Raw genomic sequence first — 18,906 nt, 5'->3', positions numbered from 1 at the left:
TGATATTATAAACTACTTTATTTTATTTTTATTTTTATTTTTTTGGTTTTTCGAGACAGGGTTTCTCTGAGTAGCTTTGCGCCTTTCCTGGAACTCACTTGGTAGCCCAGGCTGGCCTCGAACTCACAGAGATCCGCCTGCTTCTGCCTCCCGAGTGCTGGGATTAAAGGCGTGCGCCACCACCGCCCGGCTATAAACTACTTTATAACATGACACAAATCATAAAAATCTTTTCAACATTTGGTCTTGACTAAGCCATTTACTCCAAAAAGTAAATGATGTCACCACAGGCAGCATAGACACATTGAAGAAATTCTTGGGCCTGACAACGTAGCCCTGGCTGTCTTGGAATTGGCTTATCACTTCTAATTTGATGTCGAGGATAATTACTTCCTTTCCTTTTGGCACTACGGGTGACAATGGCATCCAGGGGCCTTTCCTCAGGCATTTCCACCTTTGAAACGTAGACATAGCAGCCTCCGTGGTTTTAGAATGTTGTCGTTACCCTGAAGAACTCGGGTGCAGCAGATACCCACGAAGGAGCACGACAGGCGTTGTCCAGCCCCACTGTCCAGAAACTGGTTCTTTCTGCACTGCCAGGAGCCAGACGCGCCTCCCTAGTTTCGAGCCCACATTTCTGGTCAGCAGAACTGCAGGCGACGTAAAACTGACGTGGATGCATATACCAACCAGCTAACCAATCAAAACTAAACAAAGGTCTCTGAGGGGTAACAATCACGCAAGACGTGTACCAAACAGTTCCTTTGTTCACGAGAGGTCGAAGCACGTCTAGGCTAGATGAGAAATACCGGGAAACACCTCTAACCCGTACACCCACGGAAGGAGCAGGTGCTAAGAGTTCAGTCAGGTGACCCGCCCAAACCATTGGTGTCACTGACAATGACACATTTAAAATACGTCTAAATGCCTTCGGTGCCTAGGTCAAGCTGCCTGCGGGTCACCGGTCATCAGCCATCAGGCCGCGCAAAGCGACACTCCTGGTCAGGATCTTAGAAAGTAAGGCTGCGAATTGGCTCCCTAGAAAGAGGGTCCGAGCCAATGCTGTGGCCTGCTGCGCACGCGCGCGCACCGGGGCGTGGCGCACTATGACCCGTCTGCTGCGCGTGCGCGCGCCTAGGCGGCGCGAGGTGAGGGCGGGGGGATGTTACTCCGGCTGGTGGGGGCGGCGGGCACTCGGGCCCTGCCCTGGCGTTTTTCCAAGTTGTGGCGATGTGGCGGCTGCGCAGGAAGCGGCGTAGCGGTCTGGAGCAGCGTGAGGGTCGGTGGCATTGCTCGGCAGGTGAGCAGGGAAGCGCCCTCCACAGGTTTCAGGCGGCGTGGTGGGGGCTTCACCGGACGTCGCAGTGACGTCATCCGCCTGCGGCTGGGTCGGGAGCAGCGGCTTCCGGATTTCTGCTTCAGACTCCACCAGTGTCTACCTACCGCTGATCCTAGCACTTGAGGGTTTGCAATATATCTTTCAGCTATTTTGGGGGGCGGGGGGAGGGCCCCCATTTAAGAGGTGGAATTCATTCATTAAAGAGGTGTAGCTCTTAATACTAAGCAGAGAAAGATGGCCACCATAGGATTCGTGCCATGGATGCTTCGTTCTTAGTTCAACCTTATTACATATTTTACCATCCGTCACATAGAGCGTGCATCTGCTACTACAGTAAGGAGACTCACTGTCTTATACCTCATAGAGAAAGGTAGCTCTATTGGAATTACCCATGCTGATTCTCCATCTTTAAATAGATCAATCTGTGTTATCACTCGTCACAGGGGCCATACAGCTGTTCTTCCTCAACTCGTCTTTGCTTCTGTTGCTCCCTTTTTTTTCTTTCTTTTTTTTTTTTTTTTTGGTTTTTCGAGACAGGTTTCTCTTTGTAACTGCCCGAGCTGTCCAGGACTGTTGTTACCTCTTAATATGCCATAGTGTTGTGTAACTTTGGATGAGCAAATGTCCATTAACCTCAGGGCACTCATGACAGGTCAAAAAAAATGATTCCATCTCTCTAGCTTTGTGAACCAGTGAGTTCATTGGAATTAATTACGGGGGCAACTGGGGAAGAATTACTTTCAGGAATGAGTCAGTCAAAAGCAAGTTTATCATTAAAAGCGACACACATAGGCAACATCCCAGGGGAAATGCATTCCTGGAGCTCCCTGCAAAGCCTGCAGTCAGTGTCGCTACAGGGGTTCTCATCTCCGCAGCAGATGTTTGCTGCCTGCATAACTTTGTGGATGGGCCTTGTGAACCTTGTAATTTCCTGAGCACAAGGTTTATGAGCGTCTTGAGTTTTAAGAGCGTCCCTCCTTCCTCCAGGGTCGGATCTTGGGATTTGGAGAAAATAGCGTCACAATCAGGTTAGGAAAATACTCACAGGTTTGTTTCTAGCACTGTCCAGTTGCAGCGTTGTTTTGCGTTCGGTGTTGCAGATCCTGTTCTCACCAGAACAGAATTAACCTGTTGAAGATCAGTCATATAGTGAGTGTTATAGGTTATTATAGCACAGACAGTCAGTCACTGAACTGCTGTGGACCTGTATCTTTGTGAAAGAAGTAAGTTGAATGATCTTTGAGTTGATTGTGTCATTTTCCGTGGGTGAATAAATGTCTGTTCACCTTAGACAGGGAGCACTGGCCACAGACTAAAGAAATGTGTGTGACACTTGTCCTTGGAGACATGAATGAGCATCTGCCCACCCCAGATAGGGAACTGACAACAGACCAAAGTTATGGGAGCATCGAAGTCCAACTTGGTGAACCAATAAATGGAGTTTCTTACAGGAACAGAAATGACTCAGAGACAGAGGCATCACCAAAGGCCACCCAAGCATGAGAGACAGCTCACAAAAGCTAGAAACCTGGAGCACACTGCACAAATTTCAGGTAGTTCAGCAGGTTGGAGAGTGTCCATTTCTAGTGGCTTGGTTGATCTGAGCCTCTTCAGGCATCTCAGATGTCTGAGAGTCTTCTAGGCAGCTTGGACAGCCTCTGCTTCATCCATGTTGCTAGGCTACTCTGCTTCTTCCAGGCAGTCTATCTTTATTGTGGTTTGTCTTGTCTGAGAGTGAGTCTCAGCAATCTTTGCTGATGGTCTATTTTGGGAAGGGAAGGGCCTAATGAGTCTTGTTAACTATGGGACTCATGCTACTGAAGGTAGTCAGACAGATTTTGTCTAGAACATCCTCAGTTAGTTAGCTTGAATTTCTAAGTGAAACTTCATCATTCTTAGATCAACAAAGCTCACTTTAAACACACAACCCTTGAGGCCATCAGATACAGTTTTGGTTCTTAAGGTATTTTCTCTCTTGGGCTGGCTCCCTTCTCTGTACGCAGCTCTCCTTGGCAGGTATCATGGCTGTAGCATCTCTACCCTCTTGGTATCTCTAACACGATCCAGGCGTCACTTTCACTGCTTCACAGAATGGCCTCTCAGGGTTTCTGGACCTCACTGGCCTTCATGTAGGCACTTGGGGTGAGCCTTGGCCCCCTCAAATCACATTTTCAGCTTGCTTGATGTATTTTCCCTTCCTAGGATCAGGAAATCTTTCACAAGTTGGAAGTTTAGCTGGTTGGAGTCTTGCCCTCCCTTTATTCCAGTGCAGATCAGGACACACACACACACACACACACACACACACACACACACACACACACACATACACACACACACACACACACCAGCTCCTTCTCTCTGTCAGCACAAGCCTTGGCTCCAACGTTACATTTCCTGGTGATCTTTTTCTTTTCAAGTTGTGCATGTGTATTTCTTTTTTGCCTACTTAGCTGCAAGTCGCAGGAAAACGTAATGGAATTCAGCTACAATCACAAAAGCTACTACTTGGAAAAGTCAAGGACTTCTCCAAAGGTCAAGCCATGGCTTAAGAAGTCTTGGTGATATTTTAGCTTTTGTATACATATGTATTAGCTGGTTCCTAAAATTATTTTCTTGCGTGCTTCCAAGAACTCCTAACAGTGTATTTATCTAAATGCCTATCAAGCATACAAGGCCATACAAAACAACACCTGTCTCCTAGGTCAGGCGGATAGCTTTATTTCTTGTGCAATTTAGGGTGAGGCCCTCCTTTCTTATACAACCTTACTAATAGACCCCTAACTTCTTACCTAACCACTTCTAGGAATGTAGATTGAGCACATAGATCCACTTTTTGATAAACTAATCAGTCATCAGTCATTAGCACTCAGTTGACCTTTTTTTTTTTTTTTTTTTTTTTTGGTTTTTCGAGACAGGGTTTCTCTGTGTAGCTTTGCGCCTTTCCTGGAACTCACTTGGTAGTCCAGGCTGGCCTCGAACTCACAGAGATCTGCCTGGCTCTGCCTCCCGAGTGCTGGCATTAAAGGCGTGCACCACCAGCACCCGGCCAAGTTGACCTCCTCTTTTACCACTTCCATTTTGGATTGTAAAAGAAAGCCTGACAGTCTCTACCTGAGGAAAATTCTTACATACCTTTATGACCCCATAGAATTCAAGCCTGGTGACCTTGCTTGACCAGGGGCTTGCGATTGCTTGGGTTTATAACTGGATTCCTAGGAGACTTAGGAGGAACGTGGAGAACTGAGAGACAGAGAATGGAGAGGGATAAAGAGGATTTTGACCAGAGAGAACGTGTGGACGAGATGGAAGATGAGGAAGAGTCAGATGGGGAAGTACGAGCCGGGTGAGAATGAGATGAAAAGGACCTAGATGAGGTAGAACTAAGATGAGAGAATTAAGATAGAACTTAGAGGGGACGGCAGATAAATGTAGAGAGAAATCAGGCAAGAAAGGAGCTAGGCATGAGAGCAGAATAGAAGCTGTGTACAGAGAACTGACTCAGAAGAATAAAGTGTATGGACTAAGTTTCGTGTACATAGATTCTTTTCTTTTCATCAAAGATTAATTATCAGCTGGTTGTAGATTCTTCCCGGACCCTGGGAGGGGACTATCGAGGGGCTGGACCCCATAGTCCTCGATACTACTTATTTTCTTTCATTGTAGACTTGTGTAAGGGTGATTTTTAATAACCATCTGGCAAAATCAGTATTAGGCTGTCTTGAAAACTCCTCCACCAAAGAAAATAGTCCATTACTTTCTAATTGAGATGAAGGTAGCCACATTCTTGACCAAGTATCCCAGGCATGCCTCGAGTCCAGCGCTGTTAAATCCTCCCTTCCCTCAGAAGCCTCTTGAGCTAGGCCTCCACAGGGCTTTCGGCCCCACTGTATTCCAGACTCCTACTAGGAGGCCCATTAAGCTCTGCTGGAAACATTCAACCACTTTCTAGTCCACAGTACCAAAGTCTTCCATGTCCCTCAGCCGCAGCGACAAAAAACAAAACAAAGGACACAACCACACAGTCAGGTCTGTCACAGCAATAGCCCACTTCCCGGCACCAACTTCTGTCTTAGGTAGATTTCTATTCTGCAATAAAACACCATGACCAAGTCAACTTACTAAAGAAAGCACCTGTTTTCGGGACAGGGTTTCTCTTTAGCTCTGGCTGCCCTCAAACTCAGATCCGCCTGCCTCTGACTCCTGAGTGCTGGGATTAAAGGCGTGTACTACCACTGCCCGGCTGGATATTATAAATATAAAAAATCCTTTGTGAGTTTTTACAGTGAATTTAGTTCATATTTATTCTGTTTGAATATCTAAGTGGGCAAACAATAAGCCCACACCTCAGTCCGAATTCTGTCCCTTGCGTCCTGACCTGGCCGCTTTGAGAGGATGCTGTGTCGCATTGCAGGAACAGCCTAATCGTCTCTCTTTTCAGTGTCATCAGGGGATACGCTTGCAGCAGCAGTCTCTGCAGGGAAGACTGACTTCATTCCCCCCAAGGCTGTGTTCAAAACCCCCCAAAGGTATGGTACCTCTTTCACTGTCTGCCTTCCCTAGCCGCATGAAGTTTGTGGGACTAGTGTGGCTTGCTCAGGGTGTCTCCCACAGTGACTGAGCAGGTGGCAAGGGGACATGACAGCTAGCATGCTCCCTTTCTTCCCTGTGTAGTCTCCCCACTGAGCCTCACGGTAGCACCTGCATGCCTTTGTCGCTTTGGCACATCACTGACACTGGCAAAAGTGAAACGTCTCAGAAGGGTGTTGCTGGGTGAAGCTTTTGGGAGGCGTGGGAATTCACGTGTGCTTCTGCGTCGTTGATTCTGAGGATCCAGCCTCAGGTTTGGAAAGTAAAACAGGTAGACTAGTTACCTGGAGCACAGTGGTCTATTGGAGCCCTTCAGAGTAAGCCATGGACCTGTGGTAAGTGTTCTGAGCAAAGGGACTGTATTCATAGAAGTGTTTGGAGACCTCTATCTCCAGAGAGTAGAAGAAATATTCCTTAGTCCATATGTCTGTGTGGACCTGGGGCTGCATGTTGTTTGATCAGGAAGAAGAAAGGCAGGAAGGAGAGCTAGCTTTCTTACTTTGTCAGCCAGATTTGACTGTATTCTGCTTTTCTGAGTGTGTGTGTGTGTTTTCCTTTTAAAAATACCACAACCTCTCCCTTTTGTCCCTAAGGGTTTGAGAAATATTTTAAGAATAAGAAGAATGGAAGAAGTACAGACCCAGGAAATTCAGTAACTCCAAAAACAGGTAAGAAGGCCAGTTTGATAAGTCAGACTGTCAAGTTCTACGTTTGATGATTTTAGTTTATTTTTTCTTTTTATTTTAAATGCTTGAGTGTTTTGCCTGCATGTGTGTTTGTGTACCACATGCATGCCTGGTGCCCAGAGAGGCCAAAAAGATCCCCTGGAACTGGAGCTACAGACAGTTGTGAGCTGCCAAGTGGGAGCTAGGAATCAAACCTGGGTCCTGTCTAAGTATCCAGTGCCCTTAACCACTGAGCTCTCCAGCCTCTATGAGTCATTTTTGACTCTATGCATCACAGTTTGGTGATTCAGATGGGTTTAACGGGTGTGTTCCACCTGCTTAGGTACCTAGGAGCACTAAATACTAAGAAACACATACAAGGGCTGGAGAGATGGCTTAGTGGTTAAGAGCACTGACTGCTCTTCCAGAGGTCCTGAGTTCAATTCCCAGCAACCACATGGTGGCTCACAACCATCTGTAATGAGATCTGGTGCCCTCTTCTGGCCTGCAGTCGTACATGCTGTATTCATAATAAATAAATAAATTAAAAAAAAAAAAAAAAAAGAATGAAACACATGCAAGCTAATTGGGAGGTATGGTGGTACATCTTGCTACTGGTTTATCTTTTTTCTTTTCTTTTTTTGGTTTTTCAAGACAGGGTTTCTCTGTGTAGCTTTGGATCCTGTCCTGGAACTCACTCTGTAGCCCATGCTGGCCTTGAACTCACAGAGATCCACCTGCCTCCGACTCCTGAGTGTTGAGATTAAAGGCGTGTGCCACTACCACCCGGCCCTAATTGATTTAATAATAAAAACCCGGAGCCAGATATGGGGTAAATGCTGAAAGATCAGAGAAGTAAAGGAGATGGCCACTAGAGAGACTCCTTACCTTTCCCGAATCCTCAGCCTGAAGGGGGGGCTGAGCTCCTGTCTCCTCCTGCCTTATATTCCTCTCTCTGCCCAGCCATATCACTTCCTGTCTTCACCTCCCTAGTGCTGGGATAAAAGGTGTGTTACTCCCGAGTACTGGAATCAAAGGCAGGAGATCCCAAGTGCTGGGATTAAAGGTGTGCCACCACTTCCTAGCCTCTATGGTTAACTAGTGGCTAGCTCTGCCCTCTGATCTTCAGGCAAGCTTTATTTATTAGAGCACAAACCAAATATCACCACAATCATTCATTCATGTTGCCATTTCTGGTGTCACTGCAGCCTTTTCTGGACTTGTCTGATACTGTTTTAGGGTTGTTGGAGGGGTGATATGTAGAGAAGGACTGGTTCTGACCTAGAACTTGTGTGAATATTGCAGAAAGAGGCTCAGGAGACTCTACTTCATTATTGTCCATAAGTCAAAAGTGTACACATGGGCTGGACATAGTGGCGCACGCCTTTAATCCCAGCACTCAGGAGGCAGAGGCAGGCAGATCTCTGTGAGTTCGAGGCCAACCTGGTCTATATAACAAGTTCCAAGACAACCAGAGCTGCATAGTGAGACCCTGACTCAAAAAGAAGAAAAAAAATGCACATGGCAGGTTTTTCTGCATACTGATACACTGTTCTTGATTGCAGGCGACATGCGTCTTGAGTCTCTCGAGAAGGGATGGGCCTGTGTCAGCCTGCTTCTTTTTTTCCTCCCAGCTATTTTTAGCTTAAAAAACAAAGAAAAGAAAAGAAAAATCTTGCGGGCCGCAGGAATATATCATAGAGATTCAGCTGTGTATTAAAGCTGAACTTTGACTGGCCAAAGGTCTGTCAAAAGGCAAAGCCGTTTATTATGAATATTTGGTGCTACCCAGCCTTTAATATTTCAGCTGTCTTCTGCTATGAAATCCTTGTGTGCCCAGACCAATTGGTAAACAGTTCAGCTCCCCAGACCTGCTGAACCTACTAAGTTACTAACTGTCCTACAGAGTTTAGGAGACAAGCTGGTGGGCAACGCCTAGCTTTGTTTCCTGTGCTAATGAAGCTCAGACCATTCCCTGGCCTTGAGGAGGCCTAGTGGTTCTCCAGAGCACTTTGAAAACAAAAGAGGTTTTTACATATCAAGGTGAGAGATAAAAGAACATTCCTGAGGAGGCAGGGAACCACGTGCCCAGGGAAAGAAAAGGCAGGTATTTTCTGTAGGCAAAGAGAGAACAGCACGGAGAAGAGAAAAGAGAATGGAAGAACTAGATGGGTAAGAACTTGAGAGGAACAAACTGAGATGGGGAAGAACTAGATTGAAGGGCTAGAAGAGAGTACTAGAGGAATGAGATGGAAGATGAGGATGAGCCAGATGGGGAAGTACTAGCTGGGTAAGAACAAGCTGAAAAGGACCTAGATGAGGCAAAATTAAGATGAGAGAATTAAGATAGAACTTAGAGGGAGCAATAGATAAGTAGAGAGAAATCAGGCAAGAAAGGAGCTAGACACGAGAACAGAACTGAAGCTGTGTATATAGGATGTTATGCCAGAGGAATTAAAGCAAGTGGACTATAGAGCTCGGTGTGCTGAGATTCTATTTCCCGAAAATAGTCCTCGCCGTTAGTAGTTCTCTCTCCTGAGCCCCTGGGATGTATAATACTAAGGCTGGTCTCTTACACAGAGTAAAAGAAAGATTGCTGTTAAAATTTAGGCCTGCCTGGTATTGTGGTACATATCTGTAATCATAGGAAGCTGAGGCAGGAGGATTGCAAGTTCCGAGTTAGCCTGGGCTGTATAATGGTGCCCTGTCTCAAAAAAATAAAAACAAACAGGTAATGTCTGAAGCACACTAAGTAAAATTTAAAATTTAAGTGATTTTTATATGTATCTGAAGCTGCTTTTTTTTTTTTTTTTAGTGTGCCTATTTGTATGTACATGACAAATCATATGTGCATGTGTTTGTAGGCTAGAGGTGGATATTGGGTATCTTCCTTAATCACTCTCCACTTTATTTTTAATTTTTTAAACTACATTTGTTCATCTGAGAGAGAGCGTGTGTGTGTGTGTGTGTGTGTGTGTGTGTGTGTGTGTGTGTACACATATGTACGTGTGTAAGCACGCATGTGTGTTAGTTACTTGGCGGCACTCTTACCCTGCGAGGAAATGTCACGAAACACGACAGAATCCACTAACAAGAGTTTTATTAAGATAAGAGAGAGAGAGAGAGAGAGAGACAGACGTGACAGGCCTGTGGGAAAGACACGTGCATGAGGAGAGAAGCCGGGAATATGGCACCAGCTTATAAAGGCTGGGCCGCACCTGCGTACACAGGCTCATGTGGCTACTCCACACATGCGCATAGATCACATGGTTGCGCTGCGCGCTTTATGCAACCATGCAAAGCCATGGGGTCCTGGTCACACGAGACGTTTTGACCCGGTAATGGCTAGGCGGAAGTGTCTAGGTCCGCCGGGCATGCCCAACCTGGGGGCATGTTGTGAATCTATCAGTGTGTACCACTGAGCTCATGTGGAGGTCAGAGGACAACTTGTGAGACTTGGTTCTTTCCTTCCATCCCTGAAACCAGGGGTGGAACTCAGGCTGTCATGCTTGGTGGCAAATAGCTTTGCCCGATGAACCATCTCACCAGCTCTCCGCCTTGTTTTTTGAAGCGAGGTCTCTTTCTGAACCTGGAACTTGCTGGGTGGGCTAGACTTGCTTTACCAGACCCTCAGGGATCCTCTTGTCTCTGCTGCTGTAGCACTGAGTCTACAGGAGCGCATGCCACTGCGGCTGGCTTTGAACATGGGTGCTGGAGACCTGACCTCAGATCCCTGTGTCTGCACAGCAAGCACAGGACTGAACCAGTTCTCTGCCTCGTTCTCTGTTCTCTGAATTCTCTTTCTCTGGAAAATGATACATCCTCCTTTTTCTGTTGTAATAGAAGACTTTTCTTTCTTTTTTTTAAATCTCATAAACTGTAGAACCAAAGAACGCTGGGCCTGGAGGAGATGGAGGCAAGAGAGGAGGGAATCGAGATGACTTTGCCTGGTGGAGACGGATGCAGAAGGTTTGTGTGCATCTAAAGACCAGAAGCAGCCATGTGTCACTTCTCCAGAGAGTGTGGTTGCTACAGAATGCGGGCTTTGTAGGGTCTTTGTCTTATTTTGTTCCTGCTCTTAGACAAAATTGCTGGATAGTTTGATTTCTTATTTGTTTTGGCTCTTTTGAGACATGGTCTCCTATGTAAAGTTGGCTGGCCTGGAACTCAACTGTGTAGCCTAGGCTTGTGGTGAACCTCCTGTCTCTGCTTCTGAGTGCTGAAATTACAGATGTGCACCGCTGTGCCCCTTAGACTGTTGAATTTGTAAATAGCGTGTATTTATTCACAGTTGAAGAGGCTGGAAAATGCATGATCAGAGTGCTGGTGTGTCCAGGTTGTAGAGGCTTTGGTCTCTGTTTTCAAGGCTCCATTCATGGTGTCTTATATACTGCTTTGTTCATAGAGGAGCAATAGTGTATCCTTATATGACAAGAAGGAACAGAATCCATCCTTCAAGACCTTTAATGTTAGCATACAAATTCCATACGTGAAGATGGACCGCATATGACTTAGTCATTTCCCAAAGGTCCCACCTCTTTAATGCTTTCACTGTTGGTGTTGATTTCCAGGATGGGTTTTTGAGGGACCTAGACAGTTCAGAGTTAAGAAATTTATTAAAATGTGTCAAGACTTAGAGTCCAAGATAAGAGAGAACCTTCTTCAGGGCATGGTGGCACATGCCTTTAATCCTAATGTATTTTAAAAAACGACGGGAAGGGGTCAGCCATTCCACAGGCCCACATGGGAGGTTTATTGTGGGGAGGGGAGAGAAGGGGGCAGAGACCCGTTCCTGGGGACCAGAGCGAAGGAAAAGGAAGAGAAGAGACAGGAGGTGGGCAGGGCCACCTTTTATAAGGAAAGTTAGTGAATGCACACAGTGGGTGCTCTTAGTGGCTGCAGCTGAGGAGGTGTTCTGTCAGGACCCTAAGGGCAGGCCAGTACAGATTCCTGAATGCTCACACCTAATACTCCAGAGGCAGAGACAGGCAGAGCTCTGTGACATTGAGGCTAGACTGGCCTACATAGTAAGTTCCAGGCCAACCAGGGCTATACATAGTGAAAAGAGAAAATTGTCATTTTCATAGAGAAATTGTCATTTTCATGCTGTTCAGAGGATACAAGTTTGGCTTACATCTGCTTGTAGCTCCAGTTCCATGGAAACTCCCTCTTTAGGCCATGGGCACCCCCTTTCCTGGATACACACACATACATGTAAATAAAAATTAAAGAGAAAAAAAATTTAAGCAAAAAATGAAACCACCTTATTTGTTATTTAACTAGAAAACGCGTTTTCTTTTCTTCCCTTCCATAGGGAGAGTTTCCTTGGGATGACAAGGATTTCCGGAGTCTGGCTGTTTTGGGGGCAGGCGTGGCTGCAGGATTTTTATATTTCTATTTCCGAAATCCTGGAAAAGAGATCACCTGGAAGCACTTTGTACAGTATTACCTAGCCAGAGGTCTGGTGAGGAGATTTATAGACTGTCTTCTTGGGAAAGAGGGTGCTATGCAGGAGGTTTACAATACCCTGAAGGAGCTGTGAGCTCTGGGAGGGGCTGAGAGTCAGGCTGCTGTGTGATGGAGTTCTGAGCAGCCCACCTGGGGACAGGAACAGCTCAAGCAGAACAGAACAAAGTCAGTCCTGCTTTCTTTCTGGTTGGGTAGAAAGTGCCTTAACACCATGTCCTGGCATTATCAAAAGATAAAACATGAGCTTGTCTTTTAAAATTCGGCTCTATCCATTACTCTTTGAATTTCAGTCTCTTGTCTGATTGAGAACTTTTTTTTCTCTTCGCTGTACCCCTGGCCCCTGCTGGCCAGCCCTAGGCTTGTGAGATCTGTCTTGTGAGAGTTGCTTGGTAGCTCCACTAACAGTAGTGGGAGACAGAGCTGCTACAGCCCTTCCCTGCCTATGGACCTGCTGTCTGTGGGCTTGCTGAGGAGAGAGAGACAGGTATGCTGAGTGCAGAATAGAACCTGCAGGCAGGTTCCAGAGTGTCCCGAACTCAGGCAGATAACCTGCTGTTTACTGTGTTCGGGAGGATCCTTATCAAAGAGCAAGTTTACATTAGTCATTTATTTTGTAGTGGTTCAAAATTGTTTGATGATGGGCTGAAAAGATGGCTCAGCAGTTAAGAGCACTTGATTCTCTTCCAGAATATCCATATCAGGCAGCTCACAACAGCCTGGAACTCTACCCCTGGGGTGTCTGATGTCTTCTTCTGGCCTATATGGGCACCTGTACATATGTAGTAGACACACAGACATGTACACATAAATAAAAACAAATTGAGCAAGAGGAACAATACTGTGTTGTCATAGTTACAAAGTGGATTGTATCAAGTTGTGGTTTCCTTTCTGGTTGTTTTTGAGGCAAGGTTGCCCTCTGCAGCCCAGTCTGGCCTTGAACGTGCAGCAGTGCTCCTGCTTCTCAAGTCCTGGGCTATAGGTGTGTCTATTTTCTTTTCTTTTTTCTCTTTTTCTCTTTCTCAGAGGCATATCAGTCTGTTGTACAGCTCCTGGTAGCTCATGAGCCTCTGGGACTGCTTTTAGTCTTACTGACATTGTTTTTGTTTGTTTGTTTTTTTGTGGTGGGCAAAATGTTTCTGAATCAGGTTTATACTCAAGATTTTACTGTATTGTGTATGAGAGATGGCTTGTGGGTGTAGACACTTTCAGAGCAAGCATGAGGATTTTAGTTTCAATCCCCAGAACCCACATGAAAGCTGGGTGCCTAGCAAGGATGTCTGAGATCCTTATGCACCTACTGGGAGATGGGAAATGGAGAGAGGAGAATCCCTGGAAGCTTGTGGGCTGGGTAGCCTGGACTATGCAATGGGAAAACAGAGACACTGTCTAGAAAAGGTTGGAGATGAGGGCTGGCCCCTGAAGTTGGAGTTGTCCTCTCCTGTCCACATATGGTGGCATGTGCATCCAAGTTCATACACGTCATATACTAACAGGTTTTAATCTGTTGTAGTCATTTAGGGTTTCAAGTAGTCGAGTATGGAGCTCAGATGTTCTAAATTGGAGAGGCTTCCTAAATTTAATAATTTCTTTATTGAAATGAGGTAGATTCATGCCCCAAGCTTACAGATCCAAGGGAACAAGAAACTAAAACTTACTTAGACTGGGCTGTGGATGGTAGGGAGGATATGTGGTCTTTAGGATGTAGGTGTGCCTGTGACTACACTGCTTATGGTTGGCCTGAAAGTCCTTACTGCCTTGGCTGTTACGACTGCTTTTCTCTTTTTCCAAGGTGGAGCGGCTGGAGGTTGTGAACAAGCAGTTTGTTCGAGTTATTCCTGTTCCTGGGACGACATCCGAGGTTAGGGGCCGATTTGAGGCCAAGTGTCCTGGATACCTTTTGTTTGTTGTTTGAGACAGCCTCACTCTGTAGCTCTGGATATCCTGGAACTCATTATGTAGACCTGGCTGGCCTCAAACTCACAGAGATCTGCCTGCCTCTGTCTCCCGAGTGCTGGGATTAAAGGCGTGCGCCACCACACCAGATCACTTTTTTTTTTTTTTTTTGGTTTTTTTTTGAGACAGGGTTTCTCTGTGTAGCTTTGCGCCTTTTCCTGGATCTCGCTCTGTAGACCAGGCTGGCCTCGAACTCACAGAGATCCACCTGCCTCTGCCTCCCGAGTGCTGGGATTAAAGGCGTGCGCCACCACCGCCCGGCCAGATCACTTTTTTAAAGAGTTGATTTTTGTTATTTTTAAATATGTGTCTGTGTGTCTGTGTGTCTGTGTGGTATGTGCATGTGAGTGCAGGTGGCTGCTCAGGACAGAGGTATTCCATCCCCTTGGAATTGGAGTTGTGAACCTCCTGACGGGGTCCTCTGCAAGAGCAGTACTGCTCTTCCTGCTGAGCCATCTCCAGCCCCAGGATAGGTTATTTTTAAAAACTGTAAGCTGTTCAGTAAACTGTTCAGTAAAGTACCTTCCCAGTTGTCCATCGGTCCATGTTGTTTGTGATGGTTTGGGCTAGAGAGATGGCTCAGTGGTTAAACAAGCACTGGCTGTACTTCCAGAGGACCCGGGTTTGATGTCAAGCACCCATTCAGTGGCTCTGAAGCATTCATTACTTCAGTTCCAGGAATCTGCTGCTTTCTTCCGGCCTGCACAGGGAACAGGCATGCATAGAGTGCACAGGGAAGAGGCATGCATAGAGTGCACAGGGAAGAGGCATGCGTAGAGTGAACAGACATCATGCAGCCTGCACAGGGAACAGGCATGCATAGAGTGAACAGACATCATGCAGCCTGCACCGGGAACAGGCATGCATAGAGTGCATAGACATTATGCAGGCAAATGCCCATGCACAAAAAATAATTTTTTTGTTGTTTTGTTTTTTTTGAGACAGGGTTTCTCTGGGTAGCTCTGGCAGTCCTGGAACTCACTCTGTGGACCAGACTGGCCTTAAACTCACAGAGATCCACCTGCTCCTGCCTCCCAATTAAAGGTCTGCACCACTCCTGTCTGGCCACAAAAAAATAAAAATAATTTAAAAATTTATCTTGATAATTATGGTTTATCTCATTGTCTTAAATAGATAATGGCTAGTGCAGGAAGCCTTTAAGACTACTATAATTAATTTTTATCAAGTAATATGTAAGAACCACTTGCCAAAATTTCTGAGGAAAGGTAGAAAAAGACAAAGGGAGACTTCGGCTATTGTGGCAGCATTTTATATTTTGTCTAGAACTTAAAACCTTGAAGTTTCGTGTACCAGAACTGAATGAGCTGCTGTTTGCCTACTTACCCTTGGAACTAGCTCCAGGAAGGGATTTGTCCCTATCTGTCTGTCAGAGCTAGGGGAAAGAGGCTTTTCTGGGAGAACACAAATGTGGATGAGTGTGTCAGCAATCCCCGTGGGACACAATGGTGAGCCTAAACTTCCTCTTGGTCTCTGCAGAAGTTCGTGTGGTTTAACATTGGTAGTGTTGACACCTTTGAGCGGAACCTCGAGTCTGCTCAGTGGGAGCTGGGGATTGAGCCCACCAACCAGGCTGCAGTAGTCTATACTACCGAGAGTGATGGGTGAGTTCTAGGGATGTGGAACTCCAGTGTAGGGCATCTGATTCTGAACACAAAACAAAAATTCAGTGTTTAACCTATTTTGGGGTGTGCTTATTTTTTAAAACATAGGCATCTGCTAATATTTACAGTATCAATACTTAAAGAGTATTTTGATCTATTTTTATTTTTAAAATTTTTTGTTTTGAAATGGCCTCACTCAGCCATCTAAGTCTCAACGCCTGGGTTTAAGCCTCCCAGGTATACACCGTGGCACTGGCTTATGTCTGTTCATTGCAAAGAGAATGCCAGGCGGCCTTTAAAAAGTGTATAGGAAAGTATATAGGAAAAATAAAAATAAACGTATTAGGTATTGATACCTTTGCTGAACCAGAGTCTTCTGAGGAAAGCATATGGCTAAGGGTCTGTCAGACCTGTTTGGTCAAAGGCTAAGCCTCTGCTGTGGGTCAGGGCAGAAGCAGTGCTGTTAGGACCTTTTAGAAACTGCCCCTTTTGTACAATGAAAATCTTAGACTGGCTTGCTCTTTCTGGGTAACAGTGGGACTTCCGACCTTTCTCTTAAGTGAATGTAACAAGTGGTGTTCTTGGGTTTTTGCAGCTCTCTTCTCCGGAGCCTGGTACCCACCCTGGCCCTGGTTAGCATCCTCCTCTATACTATGAGGAGGGGTCCAATGGGGACTGGTCGTGGTGGCCGAGGAGGAGGCCTCTTCAGTGTTGGTGAGACAACAGCCAAGATCTTAAAAAACAACATTGAAGTGCGATTCGCAGATGTGGCTGGCTGCGAAGAGGCCAAATTGGAAATTATGGAGTTTGTGAATTTCCTGAAGAACCCAAAGCAATATCAGGACTTAGGAGCCAAAATTCCAAAGGTAGTGATTTTAGGAAACAGTGATACAATCCAGGCTGCAAGTTGAAGTACAGATTGCTGTTATTTCGAGGAGATAAATATTTAACAGTGTTTTCTTCCTTACGTTTGTATTTCTGTGAACCACAGTAGAGGATGGAAATTGTGCCTGCAGTGTAGAACATTAAAGTCTTCCTGTTTGATTGGTGAGATGGCTTATGCCTATAGTTCTGGCCCTGGGTTGGTCAAAGTTGGAGAACTCGTGAGAGTTCAGAGCTGGGTCGTGAGTCCACGGCCAGCCTGTGCTGTCGACTAAAGACACTCTCTCAAAAAAGCCCACGTTTGCTTTTTGTCTGTTTTTAATGTTACGATTTCATCAACAATGACCTGACAGTAACCCAGCACTCTGAACTCTACATACAAGCTCTGTTGTTGGGACAGGGTCTCTCTGTAGCCTTGGATGGCCTGAGACACTGTGTAGACCAGGCTGCTTTCCTCACAGAGATCTCCTGCCTCTGCCTCCCCAGTGCTGGCGTTAAAGGCGTGCGCCACCATGCCCAGGGTCTTGATCTTTTTCAAGGGGCCAGTGAGATGGCTCTGCTGGTAAAAGCATTTACCACCAAGCATGATGAGCCGGGTTTGATCCCGAGATCCACATAATAGGAAGAGAGAACAACCTTCTGTGGGTTGTCCTCTGACCTCCGCATGTGTGCAGTGGTGAGTGTGGGCACACATGCACATTCAAGAACAGTAAGCTAGCTGTGGTGGTAAAGGAGCTTTGCCTTCAAACCTGACAGCCTGAGGTCCCCTGTCCCCCCCAGCAGAGACAGGGTTTCTCTCTGTAATCCTGGCTGGCCTGGAACTAGCTCCCTAGACCACATTGGCCTCGAACTCTCAGATATCCATGTACCTCTGCCTCCAGGTGCTGGGTTTGAAGGTATGATCCACCACCACCTGGAGACAGCCCAAATTCTTTTTTTTTTTTAAATATGGAACGCTTCATGAATTTGCGTGCCATACTTGCGAAGGGGCCATGCTAATCTTCTCTGTATTGTTCCAGATTTAGTATATGCGAAGCGTGCACAGACAGCCCAGATTCTAATTCCTGGGCCCACGTGCCCTTTTGCATGGTGGAAGGAGAGAACTGACTCTCGCAAGCTCTTCTCTGACTTCCTCAGATATACCATGGCGTGGCAACCCCCCAAACACAACTAAATAAATGTAATCACTTTTTTAAGAAGTCCTTTTAATTTTCAGTCATAATAGTTCATAAAAATGAAAATGAAGGTGTTATACAGATGTGAATTGGTGGTGATCTTGGTTTCTTTTCCTCCAAGTGTGTGCTCATATGTGTGAGTGTAGGCATGTACGTGTGTCTTAGTTTAGTTTCTATTGCTGTGATGAACACCATGACCTAAAGCAGCCTGTAAGAGATTTGTTTCTTCTTGGACTCCAAGTAATCGTTAGTGAAGGATGCCAGGGCAGAGCTCAAGCAGGGCAGGTACTTGGAGGCAGAAGCCACGGAGGAATGCTGCTTACTGGTTTGCTCCCCACGGCTTACTCAGCTTGCTTCTTCTTTTTTGTTTGTTTGTTTTGTTTTTGTTTTTCTGGGATTTTGAGACAAGGTTCTCTGTGTAATAGCACTGGCTGTCCTGGAACTCACTTTGTAGACCAGGCTAGCCTCGAACTCACAGAGATCTGCCTGCCTTTGTCTCCTGTGTACTGGGATTAAAGGTATGTGCCACCACTGCCTGATTCTCAGCTTGCTTCTTTATATAACCCAGGATCATTTGCTCAGAGGTAGCATCACCCACAGTGGGCTAGACCCTTCCACACCAATCCTCAATCGGGGAAACACCCCACACTCTTGTCTACAGGCCGCTTTAATGGGAACATTTTCGCAATTGAGGATCCCTCTTTCCTGAAGATTCTTTTGTGTCAAGTTGACCAAACTAAGCAACACAGCGTGCCTAGCACGTGTGTGAAGGTCAAAGGACAAGCTCACTTTCCACCGTGTTTGTTTGAGACACGATGTCTTCCTGTTTGTTGCTGTGTATGCCAGGCCACAGTTCTGGGGATTCTCCTGTCTCTGGCTGCTGTCTTATGTAGGAGCACTGCTATTGTGCCGGGCTTTACATGGATTCTGGAGATTCACACTCAGGTCCTAGGTGCCTGGCCTGAACAACTGATGGAGCCCCCCAAAATGAGTTGTGTCCACCCTTCAAACCAGCTGTGAAGCTGGACAGGCTTCCTGGCTAGATTTCAACAGGCAATTGTGTTTCACTCCTGGGAAGCTGTGCAAAATGGTACTGCTGTTTTAGAGAGCAATTTGGCAATAATCATTAAGGAAAGCATTCTGAGCCAGAAGATGGTGGCACATGTCTTTATTCCCATCACTTGGGAGGTAGAGGCAGGCAGATCTCTGTG

At 46.0% G+C, this 18,906-nt stretch overlaps 1 protein-coding gene and 1 pseudogene across 2 annotated transcripts in view; one reads left to right on the top strand and one right to left on the bottom strand.

Moving 5' to 3' along the window:
- The first annotated feature begins 294 nt into the window (after positions 1-294).
- LOC128103324 (AFG3-like protein 1) overlaps positions 295-18,906 on the top strand; it is a 32,909-nt gene continuing 14,297 nt past the window's right edge. Inside the window, exons 1-8 of one of the 2 annotated variants that reach the window (XM_052727594.1) lie at positions 299-1,300; positions 5,781-5,868; positions 6,523-6,597; positions 10,478-10,563; positions 11,909-12,058; positions 13,853-13,921; positions 15,514-15,638; positions 16,234-16,504. In XM_052727594.1, coding sequence (XP_052583554.1) covers positions 1,163-1,300; positions 5,781-5,868; positions 6,523-6,597; positions 10,478-10,563; positions 11,909-12,058; positions 13,853-13,921; positions 15,514-15,638; positions 16,234-16,504 — 1,002 coding nt within the window. In that variant the 5' untranslated portion in view covers positions 299-1,162. Of the gene's footprint in view, positions 1,301-5,780; positions 5,869-6,522; positions 6,598-10,477; positions 10,564-11,908; positions 12,059-13,852; positions 13,922-15,513; positions 15,639-16,233; positions 16,505-18,906 lie in introns of both variants that reach the window. The other variant, XM_052727595.1, reaches the window with a different exon arrangement.
- LOC128104799 (uncharacterized) lies at positions 17,463-17,563 on the bottom strand (annotated as a pseudogene).

The sequence above is a fragment of the Peromyscus californicus genome, unplaced genomic scaffold, assembly GCF_007827085.1.
Source record: "Peromyscus californicus insignis strain IS unplaced genomic scaffold, ASM782708v3 Scaffold_8__1_contigs__length_139910024, whole genome shotgun sequence".
In the NCBI taxonomy this organism is placed as follows: domain Eukaryota; kingdom Metazoa; phylum Chordata; class Mammalia; order Rodentia; family Cricetidae; genus Peromyscus; species Peromyscus californicus.
Note: the sequence above shows the minus strand (reverse complement) of the source record. Positions and strands in the feature narration are given on the sequence as shown.